Genomic DNA, 20,662 nt, shown 5'->3' with positions numbered 1-20,662 from the left:
CTTTTTGAGAATTTTTTGAAGAATTTTAAGCTCAAAATTGAGTCAAGATTTTTGGGAGTTTTGAAAAAGTGTAATGTGACTAATCTAGTAGGTACCTACCTAGGTTAACATTTCTCGATAAAATCAAATATTTCCACAAAAATGTTTTTTAAGAATTTTTGAAGAATTTCCAGCTGAAAATTGAGTTATGATTTTTGATATTTTTGAAATAGTGTACATATAATGCGACCAATAAAAATATGTAGGTTAAAATTTCTCGAAAAATTCAAATATTTCCACGAAATTATTTTTTTGAGTAGGTAGGTATTTTTGAAGAATTTCTAGTTCAAAATCGAGTCATAATTTTCGAGATTGAAAAAAAAACATGTCCTAATAACAAAAATTGATGACTGGCTGATCATCTTCATTAGATTCTTCTCCTTTAAATTTTTCAACAGATGTTTAAAAAATATCTCATGTGCTAAATGGTTAAAAACAAAAATCAGAAATTCGATCAAAATCCGCAAAGCATGGACAGAAAGTGATAGCGTAGATTGAAAATCAAATCTCTTTCATCTGAACCGAGAAATAAATGAGGAAATTTCTGCCAAGCAACATCTCTTCGAGATGCATCTTTAGAGCAAGCTTTCATACACCATGCAGATAATATGTTTACGAGAGTCTGTGAAGCCAATCGTATTAACCATCGGTGCATAGAATTACTGATACATCCATAGGTATAAAAATATAGGCGTTCGAGTAACATTACCCATATCTTTATACAGCATGATACGAAGCCACCTTTTCTGAAAACCCTAATACGACGCTATCGTTTAGTCTACCTACTTAATGAAATTAGGTACCTACTCGCATATGTATTTACGTATCCTTATAGCTCAAAGTAGATCACCGATATAGAGCACAAAAAGGGGTGAATCCGGGTCTCTAAATAGCATTCCGATAAAAAGGAACTGAGATGTTGTTAATTTAAAGTAATTAAAAGCATACGTAGTAGGTAGGTACGCCTTTTAACTACACGACGACGACGATGAACTGAGAATTAAAAAAAAAGTCTCCACTTTGTATTAAATGCTCGGCTGAATTTCATTACAAAGGATACATTAGACATTCACCCGAGTCTGTTATTTTTAACGACAATGACGACGATGACGATGACGCTACACCGACGTTCAAATATCACCACCATCGCATCGTATATCCTTCGTTAATCCTTATAATCAGCAACCTTTGTGTTTTAATTCGGACCTCTGCTGTTATTAAACTTTAATCCGTTTTTTTTTTACATCCATTTCCATTTGTCGCGGCCACCAACGATGATCTGTGTTAGGTACTCGTTTTTATAGGTAGGTGGGTAAAAAAAGCATTTTGTCATTCGGAGATGAGAGGATTTTTTCAGCATATTGTATAATATGTTGTCTTTTTGTTTTCGCATAATAAATGAATAATTATAATGACAGTTGCTCTCTTTTGTAGCTTACCTATTCGCCATTTTATATTTTGTATAATACGCGACCGAAGTGGAATTATTTTTATTTTTTTACACAAAGTTCATACACAACTACGTACCTCTGGCGCGAAATAATCACACCTTTTGAAAAATGATTCGAAAACACGCCGCCGCCGTCGTCGTCAGAGAGATGAAAAAAAAGTTTATGAAAATTCCGACAAAATAATCCTCTCATCGTAGGTACTGTTCGTGTTCGTGTTGGGAAAATATACACTACAAAAATGTTTGGAAGATTTTGAATTATTTTCCAACATAATAAATTGTACACTTGTAGCAGAAAAAGTAAAAAAAAAATGTTACCAGGGAAAATCTTCTCTTCACATTGAAAATTCTTCGACAAGTTTGAAAAACTTCGATACTTTCGTATGATGGTGAGATAGTAAGGGGTGGAGGCGAAAAAGGTAAATATGTTTAGAATTTCAAGCACTATAAGTATCACACGAAGCACTTGGGAGGTTTTTAACGTCATTTATTGTTTCTTACACTCTCTCTGGCAACAGGAAACAAGGTGAATTATTTGCTATAGGCGGAAAATCTTGCGTGGGCGTTTAATTGCCTTTACAACTAGGTAAATATTTTTCCTGCAGCTTGAAATATTTCAAAAAAATCAGAAAAGACCGGTCTTAGATTTTCGCATTTGCACAATTGTGAGAGGGGAGGTGGTGCTCAAAAACCCTCAAACTTTGTTTTTTGAAACGTTTTTGAAAAATTTTGAGCCCAAAATTAGGTCATGATATGAGGAATTTTCGAAAAAGTTTACTGCGACTAATCAAAACAGGTTAAAATTTCGCGAAAAAATTGAATATTTCCACAAAAATGTTTGTTGAGGATTTTAGAGAAATTTTGAGCTCAAATTAGGTCATGATTTTTGGATTTTTGAAAAGATTTACTGCGACCAATCAAAATACATATATTGAAAGTTTGCTAAAAAAAATAGAATATTCCCTCAAAGGCCAAAACACGTTGTTTGAGCACTTTAAAAGAATTTTATAGGCTCAAAATTGTAAAGATTTTTGAGATTTTCGATAAAGTGTAATGCGACCGAACAAACTGGGTTCAAATTACGCAAGAAAATTAAATATCTTCACAAATTCCTCCTTTGAGCATTTTTGAAAAATTTTGAACCCAAAATTCGGTCATGATTTTTGGAATTTTTGAAAAAGTGCAATTTGACTTATTGATATAAGTTGAAATTTCGTTTTAAAAAATCGTATATTGGCACAGAAAAATTCTTTTGAGTATTTATGAAAAATTCTAAGCCCAAAATTGGGTCATGATTCTTGAGATTTTTTAAATTTTGCGAGAAAATCATATATTTGCACAAAAAAGATTTTTTGAGTAATTTTGAAAAATTTTGAGCCCAAAATTGAGTCATGATTTTTGAGATTTTTGAAACATAGCAATTCGACCAATCAAAATAGGTTGAAATTTCGCGAGAAAATCAAATATTTGTACAAAAAGGATTTTTTGAACATTTCTGAAAAATTTTAAGATCAAAATTCGGTCATGATTTTTGGGATTCTTGAAAAAGTTCACCAAGACCTTTTACATTAGATTGAAGTTTTGCGATAAGATCAAATAATATTTCCACGAAAATGTTTTTTCAGCATTTCAGAATAATTTTGAGCCCAAAATTAGGTCATGATTTTTGGTATTTTTGAAAAAGAATGTCATGCGACCTATTGAAACTTTACGAAAAAATCAACCCCCCCCCCCACCAAACATGTTGTTAAATCTTTTTTTAAGCACTTCTGAAAATTTTGGAGTCTAAGATTAAGTCCATTTTTTAATTAGTCGTGAAAAAGTTTGACGCCACCAATCGTTTTTCAAAAACACCAAAAATCATGATCCAATTTTGAGCTCAAAATTTTTCAAAAATACTCAAAAAACGTTTCAATAGAAAATTTTAAATCACTTGTAAAATTTTAACCCGTTTTGATGAGTCGCATTATTTTTTCAAAAACCTCAAGCATCATGACTCAATTTAAGGCTCAAAATTTTTCAAAAATATTTTTATAGAAAAACTTGATTTTATCGTGAAAGTTTGTTTAATCCATTCTGATAGGTCGAATTACACTTTTTCAAAAATTCAAAAATCATGATTCAATTTTCGGCTCAAAATTTTTCAAAAAATTCTCAAAAAACATTTTCGTGGAAATATTTTATTTTCTTGCGAAATTTCAACTTTTTTTCGTAAGTAATCATGAAACTTTTTCAGAAATCCCAAAAATCATGACCCATTTTTGAACTCATAATTATTTTTAAAAAATGCTCAAAACCCATTTTCGTGAAAATATTTGATTTTTTCGTGAAATTTTAACCTATTTCGATGGGTCGAATCACACATTTTCAAAAATCCAAAAAATCATAAAACCCAATTTTGTGCTCAAAATTTATCCAAAATCCTTTCAAAATATTTTCGTGGAAATATTCGAATTTCTCGTAAAATTTCAGCTCATCTAGTAACTAAAAACAGCCCGCCCCCCAAATTGTCGAGCTGAATTATACTTTTTGAAAAATTTCAAAAATCATGACCCAGTTTTGGGTTCAAAAATTCGATTTCAGGAGCACTTTTCGTTAATTGAGTTGTAGATTGTTTTTTACACGTACACAACGTCACGGTAAAATTTAATAAGTAAATAATTTTCCCATAATATTTGTATATCTCTTTCGTAAAAAAAATAATTATATAAAAAATTGAAGAAACACATTTCAGCAATGGTAAATGCTGAGATCATCACTCGAACTAAATCATATAAAATAATATCAAACTGTACAAGCAGAACGGACTATTTATTTGAAAATGGTAAACGATTATGTACACCAAAAAAAAAGAAAAGAAAAAAAAAGACAGTGGTATGTAAAATATATAGTCAATACATGTAGAAAATGTGTTTCGCGTAGTTGGTAACAATGCCCACGAAAAAAAAAGGAGCAAAAATGACAAATCAGCTTCACAAAAATAATACACAGTACACAAGAAAAATAATAAAACTAACAAATTATTAAAAAAAAAAAAAACGTAGGTAGTGAAAATGCATGGGGAAAAACGCGCTAATTCACGAATTAAAACTTCGTGTACTAAAAAATCGAAGGTGGGAAGAATGAAAACAACGGAACGTGGGTAAAATACACATATAAAAATCACAAATACATTATAATAAATTATGCGGAATGAAGAAGGGATGCTTCTCGATGTAATATCTTCAATTAAACGAATCAGCTTTTACTGTTTTGTTTTCTTCGTTAGTGTAACGAATAATTCGAACGGGCAATCGTTGCTATCGTTGGGCTGGCGGAATATTTGAGCGTGTTGCCAAGCTGTGTCTCCATTACCTCCGCTCAACGTGGCAGTTAGTGATACTTCGGTTGAGCCATGAAATGCTCTAGATTCCAGTAGAGTTTTTTCTACAAGAGAGATAGAGAGAGAGAAAAAAAGAAAAATTAATAAAGTTTTTCGTGTTGGGTTTTCAAAGGTAATTAGGTGAAACTGACCGGCTTTTAGAGGAACACATGTTTCTTCGTTGCATAAAATCCATCTGACGTATCCGTTTTGAAAAATAACGGACGAATAAGAGATCTTGATTAAATCGATAACGTAATCGGTCCCTTCTGTGGTGAATTTCCATTTAATCATTGCATCGTTCGTACCCTCTGCAAGTAAAAGGAGAAAAATTACCTACTGTAAAAGGCGGTATCGAGCGTTACAAAAGTAAATGGACGATGGTTTACCTAATCTACATAAATAACAAGTCTTCCAATCATGTTCAACTTTTCGATACATGGATTTCTCATCGAATATTCCGTTACTCCAGCCTTCTATCACTTCGTCAGATTCGACCCTGTAGTATCTGTCTAAAGCGGTCGAATATTTAAGTCTAAATCTGCAAGTGTACGAAAGTAAATCGTGAATTACTGAGTGATTTAAAAATATTCGTGCACGAAGATTTTCGACGACTTATTCCAATGTATTTAAACGTACTGTCTACGTTGCAGTTCAACTTCGTTTGGTTTCCACTCGACCGATACTTTATTCCCGGATCGACTTTCTCCCCGACTAATACGCCACGCTAAAGAGCCTGAAGTTCGACCACCGAATTGTTTATCGGAATGAGGTGGTGTAAGGAATTCGACACATTCGACGACACGTCTCATAGCGAGGTATTTTTTACGATCAGGCGAAAGTGATGTCTGTCTGTAAAATTCAAAAGTAAAAAAAAACGTCATTAGTTTATAGTAAAACAGGAGTATTAGTCTACTGTACAACTTGACAAAAAATGGATAGAAATCGAATATGGCTTGTATTTTTGGGACCCGAAAAATTCGGTTTTTTTCTGGTGAACATGGGTATGAAATACAAGAAAAGACTACCTTCGATTATCGCAATTGCACAATTGGGACTTAGAATAGGTATGGAGCGCTAGTGTGCATATTGTTGAGTAGGTAACGAAAAGGTGAACAACAAACGTCGACAACCAATCACAACATTGTTTCATTCAGAAATAAATGGTTCCGATTCGGCGTTAACATCTCGTGGCCGCGCCACCATCGCCTTGCTGAAAGGGGGACTTTTTGTAGAGAATCGCATTCATTCGCATCTCGACAAGTCGAGTGTGCGCGTGTGTAAGCGTGCGTAAGTATGGAAATATCCCCCTTTCAGCATGATAACACGTATTTCATGCATTTCACCGCCAGAGTGCAACACATGTTTGTTGACGCCGAATTATAGATTTACTTTATTTTTTAACATTCATCAGTAATTATCAGTGATAATAAAATTATTATCACGTATCGGAGGTTTGTTGTTCACCTTTTCATGCCTTTTCGATTTCACCGCTAGAGTTCAGCCACTCCGCGTTCTACGTTCGAATAGAGGAGAGGAGGGGAAGGGGTAGGCTCAAAAATTTTTCAAAAGTGGCGTTGCGACCTATCAAAATAGGTTAAAATTTCGCGAAAAATTAGAATATTTAAACGAAAATGTTTTTTGAGCATTTTGGAAAAATTTTGAGCCCAAAACTTGATCATGACTTTTTTGAAAAAGTACCTGACAAAATGAGTTAAAGCTTTGCGAGAAATTCGAATATTTACACAAAAATGTTTTTTGAGCATTTTTGAAAAGTTTTGAGCTGATCAAAATGGGCTGAAAATTTGCAAAAAAAAACAAATGTTTCTACGAAAAATTTTTTGAGAAGTTTTGAAAAATATTTTCACGAAAATTTTTTTGAGCAGTTTTGAAAAATTTTGAAAATAAAACTGGGTCATTTCTTTTGCAGATTTTAAAGAAATGCAATTCAACCAACCAAAATGGATTGAAATTTCGCTAAAAAAAGACAAATATTTCCATAAAAATGTTTTTGAGCACTTTTGAAAAATTTTGAGCGCAAAACTTGAGTTATAATTTTTGAGAGATTTTTTTTGAAAAAGTACAATTCAACCGGACGAAATCAGTTGACGTTTTGCAAGGAATGCAAACATTCCCACGAAAATGTTTTTTGAGCATTTTTGAAGAATTTTAAGCCCGAAACTAAGTTGGTCATGATTTGTGCGATTTTTGAAAAAGTGTAATTCGACTGATCAAAAAGAGTTGAAATTTCGCAAAAAATAAAATGATTCTACGAAAAAAAAATTTGAGCAGTTTTAAAAAATGTTTACACGAAAAAAAAATTGAGCAGTTTTGAAAAATTTTGAAAACGAAACTGGATTATGATCTTTTAGATTTTTGAAAAGTATAATTCAACTTGACAAAAGTAGTAAAAATTTCACAAGAAATTCAATTATTTCCACAAAAATATTTTTCGAGCATTTTTGAAAAATTTTAAGCTCAAATGGACATGATTTTTGCGGTTTTTGAAGAAATACAATTTGATCAATCGAAATGGGCTGAAATTTTGCTAAAAACCAAGTATTTCCATAAAAATGTTTTTTGAGCATTTTTGAAAATTTTTAAACGCAAAACTGGGTCGTGATTTTTGAGATTTTTTTGAAAAAGTACGATTCAACCAGACAAAATGAGTTGAAGTTTCGCAAGAAATTCGAATATCCCCACAAAATGTATTTTTGACCATTTTTGTAGAATTTTGAGCCCTAAAACTAGGTCATGATTTTAGAAATGTTTGAAAAAGTGTAATTCAATATTGATCAAAATAGGTTAAAATTTCGCAAAAAATCAAATATTTCCACGGAATTTTTTTTGAGCAGTTTTGAAAAATTTTGAGAACAAAACTGAGTTATATGATTTTTGAGATTTTTGAAAAATTTTGAGCTTAAAACTGGAATATGATTTTTGCGATTTTTGAAAAAGTGTAATTTGACTGATCAAAATGGGTTAAAACTTCGTAAAAAAATCAAATGTTTCCACAAAAATTTTTTTGAGCCCTTTTGAAAAATGTTAAGAACAAAACTGGGTCATGATTTTTAAGATTTTTGAAAAATTATAATTCAACCTGACAAAATGAGTTCAAATTTTGAGAAAAATTCGAATATTTCCACAAAAGTGTTTTGAGAGCATTTTGGAAAAATTTTGGATTTTTGAAATTGTGTGATTCGAGCTATTAAAATAGGTAAGTTGAAATATTTCCACATAGGTTTATGTATATAATTATGTATTTTGAGCATTTTTGAAAAATTTTGAATCCAAAATTGGGTCATAATTTATCAGAAAAAGTAATCCGACCTACCAAAATGGATTAAAATTTCGCGAGAAAATCAAAATATTTCCACAAACACAACAAAATTATTTCGAAAAAAAGAGGCAAATTTTTCCATGGGTCTTATGACGTCATGACACTTTGTCATAACTGTCAAGTGCTCAAAAAAAATGTATGGGAATTTTTGATTTTCTGCAAGAACTTTGAACTATTAACTGATAAGTCACAAGATACATATCTTTTCGGAAAATCCTGCCGATCATTATGCAATTTTAAGCTCAAAATTCTTCAAAAATGCCCAAAAAAAATTTCGTGTTAATATTTAATGTCTTCGCGAAATTTTAACCCATTTTGATAGGTCGAATTACACTTTTTCATAGCAAAAATCATGACCCAATTTTGGGCTCAAAATTTTTCAAAAATACTCAAAAAACATTTTCTTGAAGATATTTGGGTTTTTCGCGAAATTTTAACGCATTTTGATAGGCAGCATTGCTCTTTTTCAAAAATCCCAAAAATCTGGATTCAAGACCCAATTTTAAACTAAAAATTTTTCAAAAATGCTCAAAAAAATATTTTAGTCTAAATATTTAAATTTCTCGTGAAATTTTGACCCACTTTGATAGGTCTCAACATCACTTTTGAATAATTTTACAATTTATTGTCGATTTCTACTCGAAATCGGGGGGAGGGGGCGGGTGAATTTGAAATTCAACTGCTCCCGAAGCAATTACGAAAATTGCCAGTTTTCAAGGCATTACTCGCCTATTATGCAATTGCAGAAATCTAAAATACGTCTTTTCTGACATTTTAGACCCACAACTATCGGAATCAAACCAAAAATGCAAGCCAACTTGACACTTTGTTGCCAGTTATAAAAAATAATATTACGCTTACAATGCATTAGTCAATTGGAAAATCAGTCTCAATAGATCGTCTTCGTTGCATAACACTCGTCTAGATCGTACTTCCGCGAATTGAGCAGTATATCGCCAAGTTACATCTTGAACTTCTTCGTTGGAAAAGGCAATAACATATGAAAGTTTCTTACTCCAGCCTTTTTCGTACATGAGTGGCGTATCGATAGCACCCTCGCAAGGGTCACAGTGTACCCAACGTTTCAATGTTTGAGAATAAACCTGTCGTAGTCAGGGGGAAAAATGACCGATGAAATTATTACGAAGGAAGATCAACTAAAACAACTATAGTCAATAAACAAAACGTGCCTCGGTCCACACGTGATCGGTTTTATCCATAACGTAACGTGCTTCTAATCCAATAGTCCGGCAAAATAGTGTGAAACAATTAGCCCATTCGCCACATCTTCCAACTCTTGTTTCTAGTAATCGGGCTGGATTATTGTGTCGTGGGAAAATTAATCGATCGTTACATCTATCGCATTTGAAAACCTGTTCGTAAGAAACAAATACAAAATAAAACGTCGTTACGATGAAGTTCCACCTGACGTTGATTTGATTCCGATATTCTAACCTCAACTCTAGTCGTTTCTATCAATTCAGCCGGATTTGAACTGTATCCTTGAAAGGTAGACGATGATTTACATTTTGAACACGTCGGATTATTCATCCATTGGAAGAATTCTGTTTTGAACCATACGATTAACTCGAACAGAAGACCGAATTCCATTTCATAAGTCGAGCTCGATTTGCTAATATGTTCGTCGCGTCGTTTCTTCAACTCATCCAGAGGCATTTTGTCTCTCGCAGCCTGCTGCAGTTTTTCATCTTCGTATATAAGGACTCGTTTAGATATATCACGCAGCTCTTCTAAGAAATCATTGTACCGATTCTGTCTCTGTGAAAACACAACGTTTCGAGAAACACACAGTATTATTTAAAGTGTATCGAATCGTACAACATGCCACAGTGAATAGGAATACTCACATTTTGGAGTAAATTTACGCAGGGTTTCTGTTTACGTTGGACTTTAGTACGACTATCAGCGATAGCTCTCTTGAAATCTCTTAACGAATCTAAAGGTACGGTTTCCGGCAATACTAACGCATCATCAGCCTACGACATAATGAAAGAGTTGAGGTTATTGTGTTTTATGTTACTTTTATATTGTGTTGCGAGTGCTGTCTTACCTCTTGGAATCCTAAGTGAAATAGACATTCCATAGCTCCAATGGCAGGTATGAGCTTATTCGAAACGATATCGTTGCCTAGACGTAGTTTTCTGAATTTCGGATTTCGTGGCGAATTCAAAACATTATCGATGATTCTCAATAATATATCGGTTACTTCCAGATAAACCTCGTGTTCGTTCTCTTCCAAAGTTTTCAACAAAAGCTCGGACATTTTGTCGCAAATTGTATCACGTGAACCGAAACATCAAACTAGAATTAAAACGTTTTCATGACGTTTTCATTTCCCGTTGAAAGTTTTCGGAAAACTTATCACTGTCGAAACTTGCAAGTCAGTCCAAGTTTTGATAAGATAGAAGTGCCTCCGCGGTGATGTTTCGGTGCCGAAGTTCATCTTTCGATTCGTCCGATAGGAACGCTCATGTCGATTCGCGTCTACCTCTGTCTACCTCTACGTCTCGTCTACGGACTTCAAAAAAGGTGAAAACAGAAAATGGCATGGAGCTTATTTTATTTTTTTAGAGAATCGTAGAATTAAATTAATTCTTCAAAGTTTTCTGTGTTTTATCCTCGCTTCGTTGATCAGGTGTAGTTTGACGGTGGCAGTGGGAGGAAAAGATCCTCCACCCAACCGACGAATTTTGGTAAGCAATGGGATCAAAAATGTGCAAAATTTCAATAAAATCTCAGCAATTATTTTTCATTTTCAACCTCAAAAAAATCTTTATGACTAACAGTACCAGTTACCTGCTCTGAATTGAATTATGTACCTGTACAATATACCTACGTAGAATAAATTTTCAAACGCTTTTTGTAAGAATTCGAAAATGTTGAAGTCATAAAACCATACTTAAAAGTCAAGTTCTAGCAACTAGCATCAATAATATATAACGTTGTTTTGTTTCAAGTTTTACTTTTCAAATAATCAATTTTCCGAAGCTTTGCCCTCGCTTCGCTCGAAGTGATTCTAATTTTACTAATTTGTAGGTGCAAATTTTCAAAATATTCAAAAAGAAAAATTAATTATGTATTGAAAAATTTCAACAAAAAAAACTGAACCAAATCATCAATAGTAAAATTTCAGATGCTTAAAAAAAATTTCGATACGATAATCATTTTTGAAAATTTGAAATTATTTGACATTTTTGTGATTTTTGTCTCTAACTAACCCCCTCCCTCCCCTAATAAAATAAAACCCCTAGTAAAAATTAGCTCCGAATCGAACCCCTGCTGTTTGCAGTTATTAAAATCAGTACTGTTCTTCATGCTTTTAAAAATTGATTATGAGTAAAGGTGCCAAAACTGAAATATGTAGTAAAAAGAAAGCTCTTATCTTTTTGAAAGGGAGTTGAGCGCCATTTAGGGGGGGGGGGGGAGATTTACCTTTCACAATGTTAGCATCGCCTTTTCAGGGCTCGTCCTCATTTTCTTCCAAAAAAAGTAACTTTGGTAATAAAAAAACACAGGCAAAACATTTTAATTGGCAGAAAACAAGGCTTTGACAATAATTTTAGAAAAAGATAGGGACTTCTTAACAATTCTGGGCAATTTTAGAATTTTTGACAGTAAATTTGCCAAATGCAAGACTCTGAAAATTTTTGCAATGAGCAGGACTTCTCAAGATTTATTATGTACATACCTACCTATCAAAAAGTAATATCTACCTACTGCTTGAGAATTTTTGGAAAAAAAATGAGACTTTATAGCAATTTTGCTAAAAAGCGAAAATTTTTGTTAATAAGAAAAACGTTGGCAATTTCAAGTACCTAGGTAATGAAAAAACGAGATTTTTTGGAAACTTTTTGTCGAAAAATATTTTTTTTTCGGAATTTTTGTCCAAAAAAGTTGGGCTATATATTTTTTAATTTTTTGGTAACCTTTGGCGAAAAAGCTCTCAAGTTTGAGGTGCTCAAGTTTTGGGAGGAAAGTGTGATTTTTCAGCAATTCTGCTAAACGGCGAGTTTTCTGACAATTACTACATAGCAAAAAAGCGATATTTTTTTCCAATTTTTGTCAAATAAGCGACATTTCTCTCTATTTTAGGCAATTTTTGGAAATTCCTGCCAGAAAAAAAATGTTCAGATTTTTCTTTGGAAAAAAATTAGAACCAATTTGGAATTTTATGCGAAAAACCATAATTTTTAGAAATTTTTATCAAGAAACTACGCGTTTTGGAAATTTTGAAAATGAAATTTCGAAAGTAGAAGTTTCAGAACATACTGTTGATCTCGTTTGGATTTTCTGAAGTCGGAGTACGCGACAGAAGAATACCTAGTGAATCCTTTTTGAGGGGTAATCTGGCACATAACTTCAAAACTTTGAAACAATTTTTCATTGTTGGTATGGATTTTCCTCCAAAAATATTTGTTGACGTATTCAACAAAGGGCCAATTCGACCGAGAAGTGGTAAGGGGGGGGGGGGGGTAGGCGATTTTTTTTGAAATTTTTCCTGTGGAAAGACCTTTTGAAGGCATGATCAATAAGGCATGATCAATGGCACAAATCGTAGCCCTCTGGCCCTTTTACAAAGGCTGCTAGGGGGTATCAATGTTTTCAATGAACTTGAAATATCATCAATTTCAGAAGCGGATTACTCGATAACCGCGATACCTACCAAAATGAAACTTTTTCCAATAGTTAGAGGTTTTAAAAAGCTTTTTGGTGATATCATAAAAATCTGTGTTGCCACTTTTTTTTCATACGAAAATTTAGCTCGAAAAGTTTCAAAACGTAGTTTTCATATCATTCCTGTTGAAAATAATGTAAAATTCGAGTCATTATTTGTATTTATTTATTTCGTTGTAAATACGCGTAATTCTTCGTATTATCGCGATACATTGTATGTGTAAAGTCAACAAACATCTCCGATGACTTTTAGATTTTTTCTACTCGAATGTCCGCGATTCTGTTCGATTATTATTACCGTTTTACGTTTCCGTTCGCATTATGGCGATTTATTTCGTTTTATTTTATTGTACATTTCTGTATTAGTGTAAATATGTTCGAATACATTTTTTATTTCGAATTGTGCACCGTATTTCAATAGGTTATGGGCTACAGACGCGTTATACTGTGCCTTTCGAGATAAAACGCTAATCGTGATGTATTTCGTTCGTAACGTTATCTAATTCAAATTCGAAGGTTCATGTGCGGTTGTATTATTCGAAAATTAGATCGCAGTTGTTAGCTGTTGATATCTAATCGCGCGTTATCATTCGACGTACAGATTGTGGATCGCAGTTGTGAGCTGTTGATATCCATATTCGCCTAATTGTATCATGGATTATATCAAGGGTATAAAGCCTCTGTCCTGTTCCAGTGATTGGCCGTCATGGAAAGATAAAGTGCTCGACGTACTCGCCTTGTTTAATGCCGTGGACATCGTCGAAGGTAAATCAACCTGCCCAGATGAACCAAAAACGACAGATACCGCCGCCGACGCCGCCGAAAGACGTAAGTTGATTGCAACATGGCAAAAATCTTCTCATCAAGCGAAAATAATCATTTCCCAAACCGTTTCCGAAGAGCTACACAGTCGAATCGCTGGTAGACTATCTGCACGCGAAGCATGGCAAGTGCTTACGAAGGAATTCGATGACAAGGCAGAAGACCAAATATTCCGCGAATGCCTGAATTTCTTTAGTACCGAGTGGAATGATTACGAAGATGCGCCCTCTGTTGTTGCTCGAATTAAAAATCAACACCGAGAATTTCGAGCTGGTCTGGAAAATCGTAAAATCGAGACAGTTGATAAGCTGTTAGAAATTTTATTCGTTTCGAAAGTATTACACATTCTTCCGAGTCGTTTCGAAGCTTTTAAATCGAGCTACCTTCTTCTCAATGCTCAAGCTGATAAGTCACTAAGTAATTTGTCCGATTCGCTTATCATGCACGAGCGCAACGTCACACCAGTACATAGTTCAACGTCGCCATCGTCATCCGAAGCTATGTTCGCTAAATCTGGTCAGAAGAGTGGTTCGAATGTCGTCGCGAATACGTCTGGTGATCAATCCGTTCGAAATCATCAGAGAAACGCTCAAGTGTGTAAATACTGTTCTGGGAAAGGGCACTGGCTCAAAAAGTGCTCACAGTGGATCAACGACGGTAAACCACCCTTTCCTGCTCGAGCTAACGATACTTCAGGTTGTTCGCCTCAAGTCAACGTTTCTGGTTGTTCGCCAAAACTCAACGATATCGATTCAGAACCTAAAAGCGCTCTACTCGCCGATTGTGAGCAACTGAATCTGGTTACGTCGTCGTCGGATCAATCTTGGTGGATTGATAATGGTGCAACGAAGCACATTACGTCGAATCGAGAATGGTTTCATACGTACGAAACATTTTCGAAACCGAATTACGTCAAAGCTGCTGGCAGTCGCGTCACAGCAGTTGGTCATGGATCGATCGAAGTTGCTAGCTTCGTAAATGGTCAACTTGTCAAGTTCGATTTGACTGACGTATGGTACGTTCCAGGTATTTCGAAGAATTTGTTCTCAGTCGTCGCGGCTCACGATAAAAAGTCAGAGAGCAGATTTTATTCGAATCCAACGTTCTGCAAATTCGAGGCAGATAATCGCGTCATGTTCACCGGTATGAGATCGAAAAATGGTTCTCTTTTCAAAGCGTCATTCGAGACCATTTTGCCGGAACCACAGGTGAATGCTGTTGAGAGCAGCGAAATCGTGCAACTTTATCACGAACGATGGGGCCATATCGATAAAAATCACGTTCGAGCTAAACTTGCAGAATTGGGCCTGAAGAAACGATCACAGGAAACTAAAACCAATTCGAGCAAACCCTGTCAGTTCGATAAAGTTCATCGCGAAACGTTCGAAAAACGTTCTTTGACCAGAGCAGTTGGTGAGCTGCTTTCTGGTGATATTTGCGGGCCATTCGATTGTTCCTTTGGTGGTCGCAAATATCTCATCGTTATCAAAGATGATTATTCGAATTATCATCATACGTTCGTCGAGAAGGAGAAAACCGCCGCAGTAGTATCTCGTTGCGTTCGAGAGGTACTATTCAAAGCTCGCACCCTTGGTCATCGAGTGTTAGAATTCCAGTCTAGCCGCCAAGGTGAGTTCGATAACAAAGCGGTTCGTTCAGTATTACGAGAGTTCGATGTTCGTCATCATTTTACGCCACACGCAGCTGTTGAACGCGGTAGCAGTGCGATTGTCGAGTTGGCGCGAACATTGAAATATTCGAATCCAGAGATTACGTATCCGATCGAAATCTGGGCTGAACTTGTTACCACCGCTACATATTTGCTGAATCGAGTAGGCAAATCAACGATCAACGGTTCGACTCCTTACAAGATGTGGTTTGGTATACCACCGCGAATAAAACATCTTCGAATTGTTAGTTCGAAATGTTACGTTAACGTTACGATCCAGTCACGTCAAAATCTGGATAAAAAGGTTCTCGAAGGTTACCTCGTCGGATACTATGGTGATGAGCAATATCGAGTTTACGTTCCAGAGAAACGTGACATTGTTATTTCGAAAGATGTCACTTTCTACGAGAAACTTCGCGATTGCGACCAACGAGTTACCATTCCAATCTATCGAGATTTGCTAGATCCGATTGATAACGATACCGATACCGAGATAAGTGATGAGAAGAAAAGTGCACCTTCTACGTCGAAGTCATCGCTTGTTACGCCGAAATCTTCGACCAAATCGACTCCGAAAAGTTCGCCAAAAAGCTCACCGAAATCATCGAATAGTTCTTTGCTCGAGAATGACGAATTTGATGACGCTAACGATATTATCAACGACGATCTAGAAGAAACCAAGCTTCTATCTAGATGGAGAAAATTACGCGATAACAATCGTTCGAAATCTCAAGACGTCAACGATCACGCTAATTGCGTTGAGATTGAGATTTTCACGGCTGAAATAGAAGCTTCAACGAAATCGTACGCGGAAGCTGTTCGAAGCCAACCTCGTTCCAATTCAAAATACCCTATGGACATCGCGATCCGTTCCATAGCCGCTAACGACGCGCCGGATTTGCGTTCAAGATCTCCGGGAAAGCGATCAGACATCGATAAGTCTGATATTTCCATTCGATCATCGATCAGTAGCAAACGAGCTGCTGTTATGTCGCCAGAGACACGTCGATATCTCTCTGGAAAACCCTACCAACAAAAACGTCGGCTGTCTACATCACGTAAATGGAGACAGCTCTAGAGTTCCAGCTCGCCGGATGTTTGAGTTCGATTCACTCGACATCTAGTGTACCTATTCGAATATGCTGACGCGGCGATTTGTGGATCCAGGTAGCTGATCGAGTTACTTATCCAAGTTCATCGCCGCTATCAAAGCATCTTTAACATCGACCGAATTCGAGTATACATGATCAAAGTTTTTCATGTCGTACGGAGCAGTTTTATTTTTTTGCTCGATAATTCTCGAATTAGAGAAAGTGTTGAAAATAATGTAAAATTCGAGTCATTATTTGTATTTATTTATTTCGTTGTAAATACGCGTAATTCTTCGTATTATCGCGATACATTGTATGTGTAAAGTCAACAAACATCTCCGATGACTTTTAGATTTTTTCTACTCGAATGTCCGCGATTCTGTTCGATTATTATTACCGTTTTACGTTTCCGTTCGCATTATGGCGATTTATTTCGTTTTATTTTATTGTACATTTCTGTATTAGTGTAAATATGTTCGAATACATTTTTTATTTCGAATTGTGCACCGTATTTCAATAATTCCGACTCTCAAAAATTCTGAAAAAAATATAGTATAGACAACTTTTCATGCTGAACAACATATTAAAAAATTAGGATGGCATTATGTCGTAAAGTCGATTTTAAAAAATTGAAATATTGCAAAAGAATGCGATTTTTTGATTTGAAACATAAAAAGAAGTTTTGACTGGTGAAGTTGACCCTTTTACCACCATTTTTACGCATCCGTTGAAAAAGTTGAAAAAACACCTTCACTCGATGAAAATGAACTCATCACAAAAAAATCGAAATTCGAAAAAATTCAATTTTCAATTCCAAACATTAAAAAAAGTTTAAATTTATTCAGTTGTCTTATTTTGACCTCTTTTCGACGTATTTCATGAAAAAGTTAGTAAAAATCACACTTATTGCAAAAAAATTGAAATTCGTTTATTTTTTGACTTTTTCTGAATTTTGATTTTTTTGTGATGAGTTCATTTCATCGAGTGAAGATGTTTTTTCAACTTTTTCAACGGATACGTGAAAATGGGGGTCAAATGGGTGAACTTCACCAGTCAAAACTTCTTTTCATGTTTCAAATCAAAAAATCGCATTTTTTTGCAATAATATTTGAATTTTTTAAAATCGACTTTACGACATAATGCCATCCTAATTTTTTAATATGTTGTTCAGCATGAAAAGTTGTCTATAATATATTTTTTTCAGAATTTTTGAGAGTCGGAATGTTATGAAAACTACGTTTTGAAACTTCTCGAGCTAAGTATTCGTATGAAAAAAGTGGCAACACTGATTTTTATGATATCACCAAAAGCTTTTTAAAACCTCCAACTATTGGAAAAAGTTCCATTTTGGTAGGTATCGTGGTTATCGAGTAATCCGCTGCTGAAATTGATGATACTTATTTAAAGTTCACTGAAAACATTGATACCCCCGAGCAGCCTTTGTAAAAGGGCTAGAGGGCTGCGATTTGCGCCATTGATCATCCCTTCGGAAGGTTTTTCTACAGGAAAAATTTCGAAAAAATCGCCGACCCTCCCCCTCCCCCTTCTTGGTCGAATTGACGTGGAATGACCCAAAAGGTTGAAATGTAAGAATATTTTACCCAACTAACAAAAAAAAAGTAAATTAAAAACTAGAATTACACAGATACAAATTCCAAATTTTCAAATTTGAAAAAAATTGTCCAACGACTTGATCGCGACAGAAAATTAAATCCCTTTCACAAGCTTTTATGATAATTTGTTCACACGTTTATTACTCAGTCGAGCCCATTATTATATCCCGATAAAACAATAACCACAATATTTTAATCAATTAACATTAACCGATGCTATGTAAATAACGTTCATCAAAGGGCACTTAAACTCCCATACGCCCCCAACACCAACAAAAATATAGGCCAGAAGAAAATAATGAAAAGTGAAAACGCCAAGATAAGATTTCTATCCTTCTCCGATAGTGTAATTTAGTCATTTTTAAAGTTTATAACGCGATTCATTATTAAATTGGATTTTTATGTTCCAATTAAATTATGTACTTTATTAATTGTTTGTTAAAAGTTGAAATTTCAAAAACTTGATTCGACTAAACGGAATTTGAATTTTTAGAAATAATTTCACTTTTAATAAATTTTGACCTTATAGTCAAGTCTCTCGAGCAGGTTAACAAATGTAGAGGGGTGAAAAATATTAAATAATAATGTTTTTCTAATGAAAAAATGAACTAAATTTAACTTGAGAAAATAGGAGTTTTGAGGCTTCATCCCGTTTTGATTTTCTAAAGCACTATTTTTGGTAAATACTCTGGACCATAATGAGAATTCTTTACCTGGAAAGCACAGGTAGGTAATAGGTATATCATACCTATCAAAAAAGGTGCAAGTTTCCTTCCCCTTACTGCCTATATTATGTACACCAAACCTTACACATTTTTTTTACCTCTCATTCACCTCACCGTACGTACCTCTTTGCCGACAGCGGATGTTGTCTTTAATTTAGAGCTTCCATTACGTGGTCGATTATTTGCGTAATAGAATGCTCGAGCTCGAGCACGTGCTTGTGCCATTTTAAATGAAAATATCGGTGAGAGTAATTTCAGCCATTAATGGAAATCGGCGGCGCTATTTTCAAGCGCAAAATTCTCCGGCGACCTTGTAAAACCATTTTCATATTGAATTTATTTGCCTTGCCTTCCCTACTAATAATAACGCTGTACTGGTCTCCTCTGCCATTGCCATACACCGAACACCTTTTCGTACTAAATAAATCTATCTTATTAACGCAATTTCTATTGTCGGCGATTCACAAGTGGACGCGTCAGCTGCTCGCCAGATAAGTGCTAGCGATTTTTTTTCTCGCACTATATTTGATGTCTAAGCCATTACGTATACGTCAAAGTGTCTCCCTGTCCCTTGCGTCGTCTTTTTTCGCCGGATTCTTGCTGCTGATAAAAGCCAAGGTCTCGTCATACGTACGTATAAGCCTGCCTCATCGTGTTGCGTTGAAAAATTCTTTGATAAATGCCGATCCCAAATTCTCACCCTGTACATATAGCGAAAGGTAGGCAGATGCAGTAACTTAAACGATATTAAAGTCATCTCCTCCGCTACTACACATCCGCCTTGCCTTGAGCCTTGCTGAAAACTCTGCTTTGGTGTGCGCTTCTTCTCAATAACAGCGGTGCGAATGGTGTCATTAAACGACAGGGTGCTCCCTAAATAGGCTACAAGATGCCAACGTAAACGTTGTACTGTATATACCTATTACCCTATTACCACCTATATCTTTTCGACGATGTGTTCTTTTAAACGACCTTTATACTTCCAAACAAGACGGGCTTTTTTGTTTACTAATTTTCCGAATTTATAATGAACACAGATGGAGAGGGGGTGGTTGTGATTAATTATACGTGTTCGAAGGAATTACGCAGTAAATTCGACGCTGCCCGGCTCGAGCTGAGCTTCTTGCGAAACTTTCGAATTGATGATAAATTCCACCGATGAAGCGTTAGGTACCTATTTCGCTTTAAATGATCGTTTTACCTACTCGGGTTTGGTTTAATTTTTGCTTGAGAAAAAAATCACCCTCCCTCCCCCCACCGACCAAAAGAAAACCACAGAACATTAGAAATAAGAATGTGTTGGTTTTTAATTTTAAAAGTTCAACTTTTTGATGAGAAAGCGAGACTTTTTGGAAATTATTGAAAATAAAGTGAGAATTCAAACCTCTATTTTTGGCAGAAAGTGAATCAACAAAAAGCAGAGATTTTTCGAAATTTTTGGCAAAGAAATGTATAAATTCGACCATCTGAAAAAATTTACGAAGTCATGTGGATTCAACATTCGACCATAGTCGGGGGGACCGCATAAGGATTTATTGCACCCCTCCCCCCCGTAGATCCTACGGCACAACTTTTTTCCTTAAAGGGGGAGTCCTAAGGAACATTTCTAGCCCTTGTCCTCGAAAAAAAGTGGCCCTACTTACAATGGCGGCCATTTTGAATGACAAGTCAGCCAAAATCGCAGATATTTCGTTCCAACATAGTACTTGCACGACATTTTTTATACCATACAAAGGTAGATCGAAAGAGCAGATAAACATTCATCACCTGTCAAAATTTCAAGTGCTAAAGTGATTTTTTCAATTTTTGGTGAATTTTTGAAAATCAGGCCAAAAATGAGGAAAAAAATCAAAATTT

At 35.0% G+C, this 20,662-nt stretch overlaps 2 protein-coding genes across 2 annotated transcripts in view; both read right to left on the bottom strand.

Moving 5' to 3' along the window:
* LOC135849973 (ferritin heavy chain-like) overlaps positions 1–17,271 on the bottom strand; it is a 226,659-nt gene extending 209,388 nt beyond the window's left edge. Inside the window, exon 1 of the mRNA XM_065370648.1 lies at positions 17,265–17,271. The gene's annotated coding sequence lies outside the window, so the exon portion shown is untranslated. The remainder of the gene's footprint in view (positions 1–17,264) is intronic.
* Pngl (N-glycanase Pngl) lies at positions 4,282–10,603 on the bottom strand. Its single transcript, XM_065370616.1, has 9 exons — positions 10,262–10,603; positions 10,059–10,187; positions 9,646–9,969; positions 9,381–9,563; positions 9,052–9,293; positions 5,490–5,702; positions 5,240–5,391; positions 5,003–5,161; positions 4,282–4,915 (listed from the first exon to the last, which is right to left on the bottom strand). Exons 1-9 carry the CDS (start codon positions 10,472–10,474, stop codon positions 4,734–4,736), a joined length of 1,797 nt encoding a protein of 598 aa, XP_065226688.1. The 5' UTR covers positions 10,475–10,603; the 3' UTR covers positions 4,282–4,733.
* Positions 17,272–20,662: the final 3,391 nt, after the last annotated feature.

Source organism: Planococcus citri, chromosome 1 (assembly GCF_950023065.1).
Source record: "Planococcus citri chromosome 1, ihPlaCitr1.1, whole genome shotgun sequence".
In the NCBI taxonomy this organism is placed as follows: domain Eukaryota; kingdom Metazoa; phylum Arthropoda; class Insecta; order Hemiptera; family Pseudococcidae; genus Planococcus; species Planococcus citri.
The sequence above is the reverse complement of the archived record's forward strand: the minus strand, read 5'-3'. Positions and strand labels throughout refer to the sequence as shown.